We start from the raw sequence: 8,951 nt of genomic DNA, 5'->3' as shown, positions 1-8,951 counted from the left end.
ACAGAAGTCATTTCAGGGTCAGTGGGTTAAATTCTGTGTTTCATTTCTCCACTTGTTGTGTTTCCATCATTGTTGCTGAGAGCTGATTGTTGTGGCGTTTCTTCACTGCACACAGATCAGCTGTCAATCAAACATGATGGGCGGTACTTTGACTTCCTCTTGTTGTTCTGTAAATGTTGGACTTTGTTCAGGCGGCGCTCCTTCCTGTGTCTGTTCGGCCACGGAGGCTCTCGCTGCTCGTGATGACTTCAGTTCACGTGATCGTAATCAATAAGGAGATGCTTCATTATTTGCTTGTACACAGCTGAGATTCTGCTCCAACACACTGATTGTGTGGATGAAGTCAATCTGTTCATGAAATCATTGAAACAAGAGCGGTTTAACAGACTTTACTGATGGACGTGTGAACAAACTGAAGCTTTAAATCATCAATAAAGAAACATGAACAAAGTCTTTTCTTCTCGTCTTCATTCAGGGTTTCATACAGAGCTGACGGAGAACATGTCAAACTAACATGAGTTGACATTATTTACACTCATGTTAATAGATGTATCATTTATTTTACTTATATTTCTGATACTTAAATACATTTAATATCAGATACGTTAAGACTTTCACTTGTTTGAATAAAGTCTTGAAGATGATAAAAGCCTTTTCTTTACACTTCCAGCATGAACAACCAACCCATTACAGTTCTTACACTTTACGTGATGCACTAATAATAACAACTGAATTAGGTGAGACTCTTGTTTATTCCATTTTTTGGAACACATGTAAATAAATAACACTATTATACAATAACACAACCGGATACAGAAGAAGAAAACATCACCCAGTTTGAAGAGGATGTATTAATGGCAGCTGTCATCGTCTCAACTCGTGAATTTGCAGTCAAGGTGCTCATGAACTGTAGAAAAGGTGTCCACATCTCACAGAGATCTTCAGCTTTGTCTTTTACTATGAATGTTAGTTTCTCAGGACATTTCTTTGATCCATTGTTCAGAGTCTGGTCTGTCACAACCCTTCCACCTTAAAGCGATTACTCGTTTGGCTCGTAAGAGACAAACATTGATTAGTTTCTGTTTCTCTGCATTCATGTGTCAGTCTTCAAGGTGAATATGTAGCAGACACAGTTCAGCCTTTAGAGGAACAGCAACGTCTGTCAGGTCGATAACTTCTCTCCAGTGTATTTGGAGCTTCTGACACTCACACATACAGTGAAATAAGGTGCCAGTTTGGTTTCTACATTTAAAACAACTGTCAGGAGTATTGGGGTTGACGTGGTGCAGTTTGACAGGTGTAGCGTCCTAAACAACCATTTATATTGTAACAATCTGCATCTAGTGTTTATGGTTTGAGTTTGAGCCGAGAGGCACGCCTTCTCCCACTCTTCAGCCGCGATGTCTGTCTGAAGCTCATTCTTCCAGGCAGATAAAGAAGAGCCTGAGTTTTCTTTTAAACCTGTTGAGAGCATGTTGTAAAATATGGACAGTCGTCTCCTGCCATGTCAGTGATTTACTGCGTACTGTTCAATGTCACAAAGTTGCATCGTACTTTTAATATGCGAACATGAAGCTCCTAATTTGTAGGTATTTAAACAAGTGTTTTCTGGGGAGATTATATTTGTGCATTAGTTGTTGGATTGACATCAGAGCGCCGTCACTGAACACATCTCTGACTTTGCTGAGCCCGAGATCCATCCAGTGTTTGAAACCCATATCCTGCCTCCCTGGTTTGAAATCAGCATTGCCCCAAATGGGAGTAAAATATGAGAAAGTAATAGATTGATTCATCAGAGCATGGGCCTCATACCAGATAATTACTGTATTTTTATTATTGTATGTATACAATAAGATTTTATGGTAAAACAAAATAAGTACATTAGCAGTATTCTACTGTTATAAATATGCAGAATATATTATGCAAGTCAGCGGTCTACATTGTTTTTTATCAATATCATACGAGGACTAAGTGCTGAAATTTAAGATGACTTACTTATTTGTCCCTCGGAGGGAAATATAGTGAACATAAAGGCTGCCACATAACAAATATATACACTTGGTGCAGTAACAGACACAAGTGTCATGATGTTTAAAGGACCATACCAGTGTTTCTACATGTCGCTGTCTACTGTCAGCTTGTTTCATTTCATTTAACTTTAAATATGGACAACTGACCTGCATAATATATGGTGCTTATTTATAATAGTAGCCTACTGCAACTTTACTGGGGTTTCTTTTACTATAAAATGTTATTGAATACAATATAATGAGTGTATAATTTCCTGTCATGGAGTAAAAAGAAAGCAGACTCGCTGCCAGTTGCAGTGTCTTATTTTTGACTTGCAGACTTTGTTATGTTTTTGTCCCAATGATTGTCATTATTAGTCGTTAAAATCACTGGATATAAAAGCGACTCATCAGAATCAGTTAAATGTAAACGTCAGTGCTTTTTATTCCCACAGGCGTCACATTGACATGTCAGGATCTGGTTATTATAGACACAGATTCAATATTTAACTGTCATTTATCATCACAGTAACACGTTTATAACCGTCAGAGAACGTTACATACGTTGTTTTTGGTTCCTGTCTGTTTCCCAGATATCTTCGTACGTTGGTGAATGGGTAAATGAGAGGCGTTAACTTACAGCACTTTGTAGAAGGGCACTTTATAAAGTTCACTCCACTGACATGTATTAGTTCACGGGCAGATCTGCCACATCCAACATGGAGAGTTAACGTTTATGACAAATTAAACAACTTTATGTGCACAAAGTTTGTGTGAATAAGAAAATAAAGAACTATACTGAGTTTCTGCTCCTGGGGTATTTAGAGGTCACAATATGAATATTTCCTCAGAGAAACACGTGCTGAGTGTTTATTTTCAGTGATATTATCATCACATTTAAACTTGGACCATGTTAGACTATATGAAGTGCACCCATTGTGTTCTCCAGCTAATAGGGGCACGTACAGCTCATCTGCAGGATTATTCTTTATTAAAACATGTAGGCAAGAGAAAATAAATACTCCATTCAAATAGACAGAAACACTGACAGAGCTTCTGTCTATTTGTAAAAAGAAGCAGCTTATAACCGTTCAGAAGAGCCCAAAACCTTTGGATTGACTTTGTGCTGGACTGAGATCAACGTTTAGGATCATTTTACAAACATCTCCAGGAACGGTGAGAAGATTTATTATAAAGATACTTGGATTAGGTAACTAGCAACTATTAGCATCTATATTATTAAAGTAACCCTCCCAACCCTGTCTGACATAATGAGGAGAATCTGTTTTACTCTTAATGTAAAATGAATGAAGCTCGACTGTTTTGTCACAAGTGCTTCAAAGTAGATCATTAACTGTGTGAGACAACTATTATACAGCAGCTTGAATCTTTATGAGAGGTCAGTTTGATAACTCGCTGCTGTCAGTCAGCTGTTTTTAACCAGGAAAAGAAAAAGTGAACAGCATCAGAGGACGAGTTAGAGAAATATCAGCAAAGCCTGAGGAGCCAAGAAACATTTTACAACTAAAAACTCTGATGTTTTCAAATGTGGAGCAGGTTTTAACTGAGGCTTCGTTGTAAAAGAGGAAACACAGTTCAGATCCACAGAGCGGCTCCTCGTCCTGGAGCGAGTCGCAGCTCCATCAGCCCTCCCTCTTCTTCCTCCTCTAACACAGCAGCTCCACTCTGTCAGGATGTTTCCTTGTTCCCTCCCCTTCAGATCTACAGGTTGTGGTTGGGTGTAACTGAGCTGACGGCCTCATTCACTGCACAAACACACCCTGTTCAGATCAGAGCTCAGACTAGTTTCAGTTATCAGGAAGTGAAGCTCAGACGGTCGTCGACACTGAGAGGTGAAATGGCGCAGAGAGCAGTTCAGCTGGACCGAGAGACTTTCTCTTGTTCCATCTGTTTGGATCTACTGAAGGATCCGGTGACTACTCCCTGTGGACACAGCTACTGCAAGAGCTGTATTACAGACCACTGGGACACAGAGGATGAGAAGGGGATCCACAGCTGCCCTCAGTGCAGGAAGAGCTTCACACCGAGGCCTGAGATGCTGAAAAACACCATGTTAGCAGTTTTAGTGGAGGAGCTGAAGAAGACTGGACTCCAAGCTGCTCCTGCTGATCTCTGCTATGCTGGAGCTGAAGATGTGGCCTGTGATGTCTGCACTGGGAGGAAACTGAGAGCAGTTAAGTCCTGTTTATCCTGTCCGGCCTCTTACTGTGAGAAACACCTGCAGCCTCACTTTGAAATCCCTGTTTATGGAAAACACAAGCTGGTGGAGCCGTCCAAGAAGCTCCAGGAGAACATCTGCTCTCGTCACGATGAGGTGATGAAGATGTTCTGCCGTACTGATCAGCAGTGTATCTGTTATCTCTGCTCTGTGGACGAACATAAAGGCCACGACACAGTGTCAGCTGCAGCAGAGAGGACTGAGAGGCAGAGAGAGCTGGAGGGGAGTCGACAAAACATCCAGCAGAGAATCCAGGACAGAGAGGAAGATGTGAAGGTGCTTCAACAGGAGGTGGAGGCCATCAATGGCTCTGCTGATAAAGCAGCGGAGCACAGTGAGAAGATCTTCACCCAGCTGATCCGTCTCATGGAGAAAAGACGCTCTGATGTGAAGCAGCAGGTCAGATCCCAGCAGGAAACTGAAGTGAGTCGAGTCAAAGAGCTTCAGGAGAAGCTGGAGCAGGAGATCACTGAGCTGAAGAGGAAAGACGCTGAGCTGAAGAAGCTCTCACACACAGAGGATCACAACCAGTTTCTACACAACTACCCCTCACTGTCAGCACTCAGTGAGTCTACACACTCATCCAGCATCAATATCCGTCCTCTCAAGTACTTTGAGGATCTGACAGCAGCTGTGTCAGAGGTCAGAGACAAACTACAGGACGTCCTGAGAGAGACATGGACAAACATCTCACTGACAGTGACTCAAGTGGATGTTTTACTGTCAAACCCACAACCAGAGAACATGACCAGAGCTGACTTCTTAAGATATTCACGTGAAATCACCCTGGATCCAAACACAGCACACACATGGCTGTTATTATCTGATGGGAACAGAAAAGCAACAAGAACGAGTCAACAACAGTCTTATTCTAGTCACCCAGACAGATTCACTGGGTGGAAGCAGGTCCTGAGTAGAGAGAGTCTGACTGGACGTTGTTACTGGGAGGTGGAGAGGAGAGAAGGAGTTAATGTAGCAGTCGCATACAAGAATATCAGCAGAGCAGGAGGCTCAGATGAATGTCGATTTGGATTCAATGACAAATCTTGGAGGTTAGATTGTGACACAAACAGTTATAACTTTTATCACAACAAAGTCCAAACTCCCGTCTCAGGTCCTCGGTCCTCCAGAGTTGGAGTGTACCTGGATCACAGTGCAGGTATTCTGTCCTTCTACAGCGTCTCTGAAACCATCACTCTCCTCCACAGAGTCCAGACCACATTCACTCAGCCTCTCTATGCTGGACTTTATGTTAATGGAGCCTCTGCTGAGTTTTGTCAACTCAAATAGACAGAAGTCATTTCAGGGTCAGTGGGTTAAATTCTGTTTCATTTATTCACACTTGTTGTGTTTCCATCATTGTTGCTGAGAGCTGATTGTTGTGGCGTTTCTTCACTGCACACAGATCAGCTGTCAATCAAACATGATGGGCGGTACTTTGACCTCTTCTTGTTGTTCTGTAAATGTTGGACTTTGTTCAGGCGGCGCTCCTTCCTGTGTCTGTTCAGCCACGGAGGCTCTCGCTGCTCGTGATGACTTCAGTTCACGTGATCGTAATCAATAAGGAGATGCTTCATTATTTGCTTGTACACAGCTGAGATTCTGCTCCAACACACTGATTGTGTGGATGAAGTGAATCTGTTCATGAAATCATTGAAACAAGAGCGGTTTAACAGACTTTACTGATGGACGTGTGAACAAACTGAAGCTTTAAATCATCAATAAACAAACATGAACAAAGTCTTTTCTTCTCGTCTTCATTCAGGGTTTCATACGGAGCTGACGGAGAACATGTCAAACTAACATGAGTTGACATTATTTACACTCATGTAAATAGATGTATAATTTATTTTACTTATATTTCTGATAGTTAAATACATTTAATATCAGATACTTTAAGACTTTCACTTGTTTGAATAAAGTCTTGAAGATGATAAAAGCCTTTTCTTTACACTTCCAGCATGAACAACCAACCCATTACAGTTCTTACACTTTACGTGATGCACTAATAATAACAACTGAATTAGGTGAGACTCTTGTTTATTCCAGTTTTTGGAACACATGTAAATAAATAGCACTATTACACAATAACACAACCGGATACAGAAGAAGAAAACATAACCTAGTTTGAAGAGGATGTATTAATGGCAGCTGTCATCGTCTTAATTCATGCATTTGCAGTCAAGGTGCTGATAAACTGTAGAAAAGGCGTCCACATCTCACAGAGATCTTCAGCTTTGTCTTTTACTATGAATGTTAGTTTCTCAGGACATTTCTTTGATCCATTGTTCAGAGTCTGGTCTGTCACAATCCTTCCACCTTAAAGCGATTACTCGTTTGGCTCGTAAGAGACAAACATTGATTAGTTTCTGTTTCTCTGCATTTATGTGTCAGTCTTCAGGGTGAATATGTAGCAGACACAGTTCAGCCTTTAGAGGAACAGCAACGTCTGTCAGGTCGATAACTTCTCTCCAGTGTATTTGGAGCTTCTGACACTCACACATACAGTGAAATAAGGTGCCAGTTTGGTTTCTACATTTAAAACAACTGTCAGGAGTATTGGGGTTGACGTGGTGCAGTTTGACAGGTGTAGCGTCCTAAACAACCATTTATATTGTAACAATCTGCATCTAGTGTTTATGGTTTGAGTTTGAGCCGAGAGGCACGCCTTCTCCCACTCTTCAGCCGCGATGTCTGTCTGAAGCTCATTCTTCCAGGCAGATAAAGAAGAGCCTGAGTTTTCTTTTAAACCTGTTGAGAGCATGTTGTAAAATATGGACAGTCGTCTCCTGCCATGTCAGTGATTTACTGCATACCGTTCAATGTCACAAAGTTGCACAGTAGTTTTAATTTGCGAACGTATGAAGCTCCTAATTTGTAGGTATTTAAACAAGTGTTTTCTGGGGAGATTATATTTGTGCATTAGTTGTTGGATTGACATCAGAGCGCCTTCACTGAACACATCTCTGACTTTGCTGAGCCCGAGATCCATCCAGTGTTTGAAACACATATCCTGCCTCCCTGGTTTGAAATCAGCATTGCCCCAAATGGGAGTAAAATATGAGAAAGTAATAGATTGATTCATCGGGGCATGGGCCTCACACCAGATAATTACTGTATTTTTATTATTGTATGTATACAATAAGATTTCATGGTAAAACAAAAAAAGTACATTAGCAGTATTCTACTGTTGTAAATATGCAGAATATATTATGCAAGTCAGCGGTCTACATTGTTTTTATCAATATCATACGAGGACTAAGTGCTGAAATTTAAGATGACTTACTTATTTGTCCCTCGGAGGGAAATATAGTGAACATAAAGGCTGCAACATAACAAATACATACACTTGGTGCAGTAACAGACACAAGTGTCAGGATGTTTAAAGGACCATACCAGCGTTTCTACATGTCGCTGTCTACTGTCAGCTTGTTTCATTTCATTTAACTTTAAATATGGACAACTGACCTGCATAATATATGGTGCTTATTTATAATAGTAGCCTACTGCAACTTTACTGGGGTTTCTTTTACTATAAAATGTTATTGTATACAATATAATGAGTGTATAATTTTCTGTCATGGAGTAAAAAGAAAGCAGACTCACTGCCAGTTGCAGTGTCTTATTTTTGACTTGCAGACTTTGTTATGTTTTTGTCCCAATGATTGTCATTATTAGTCGTTAAAATCACTGGATATAAAAGCGACTCATCAGAATCAGTTAAATGTAAACGTCAGTGCTTTTTATTCCCACAGGCGTCACATTGACATGTCAGGATCTGGTTATTATAGACACAGATTCAATATTTAACTGTCATTTATCATCACAGTAACACGTTTATAACCGTCAGAGAACGTAACATACGTTGTTTTTGGTTCCTGTCTGTTTCCCAGATATCTTCGTACGTTGGTGAATGGGTAAATGAGAGGCGTTAACTTACAGCACTTTGTAGAAGGGCGCTTTATAAAGTTCACTCCACTGACATGTATTAGTTCACGGGGCAGATCTGCCACATCCAACATGGAGAGTTAACGTAAATGACAAATTAAACAACTTTATGTGCACAAAGTTTGTGTGAATAAGAAAATAAAGAACTATATTGAGTTTTTGCTCCTGGGGTATTTAGAGGTCACAATATGAATATTTCCTCACAGAAACACTGACAGAGCTTCTGTCTATTTGTAAAAAGAAGCAGCTTATAACCGTTCAGAAGAGCCCAAAACCTTTGAATTGACTTTGTGCTGGACTGGATCAACGTTTAGGATCATTTTACAAACATCTCCAGGAACGGTGAGAAGATTTATTATAAAGATACTTGGATTAGGTAACTAGCAACTATTAGCATCTATATTATTAAAGTAACCCTCCCAACCCTGTCTGACGTAATGAGGAGAATCTGTTTTACTCATAATGTAAAATGAATGAAGCTCAACTGTTTTGTCACAAGTGCTTCAAAGTAGATCATTAACTGCGTGAGACAACTATTATACAGCAGCTTGAATCTTTATGAGAGGTCAGTTTGATAACTCGCTGCTGTCAGTCAGCTGTTTTTAACCAGGAAAAGAAAAAGTGAACAGCATCAGAGGAAGAGTTAGAGAAATATCAGCAAAGCCTGAGGAGCCAAGAAACATTTTACAACTAAAAACTTTGATGTTTTCAAATGTGGAGCAGGTTTTAACTGAGGCTTCGTTGTAAAAGAGGAA

The 8,951-nt window shown here is 40.3% G+C and overlaps 1 protein-coding gene across 1 annotated transcript; it reads left to right on the top strand.

Moving 5' to 3' along the window:
* Window positions 1-3,843: 3,843 nt before the first annotated feature.
* On the top strand, window positions 3,844-5,989 carry LOC311260739 (tripartite motif-containing protein 16-like). Its single transcript, XM_084358910.1, has one exon. The coding sequence runs from the start codon at window positions 3,868-3,870 to the stop codon at window positions 5,536-5,538; it is 1,671 nt and encodes a 556-aa protein (XP_084215036.1). The 5' UTR covers window positions 3,844-3,867; the 3' UTR covers window positions 5,539-5,989.
* Window positions 5,990-8,951: the final 2,962 nt, after the last annotated feature.

This window comes from Pagrus pagrus, assembly GCF_965226575.1.
Source record: "Pagrus pagrus genome assembly, chromosome: 8".
Taxonomy (NCBI): domain Eukaryota; kingdom Metazoa; phylum Chordata; class Actinopteri; order Spariformes; family Sparidae; genus Pagrus; species Pagrus pagrus.
The sequence above is the reverse complement of the archived record's forward strand: the minus strand, read 5'-3'. Positions and strand labels throughout refer to the sequence as shown.

What these genes read in the sequence shown, in the direction of transcription:
- LOC311260739 (XM_084358910.1), top strand. Translation starts at nt 3,868, where the DNA reads ATGGCGCAGAGAGCAGTTCAGCTGGACCGAGAGACTTTCTCTTGTTCC.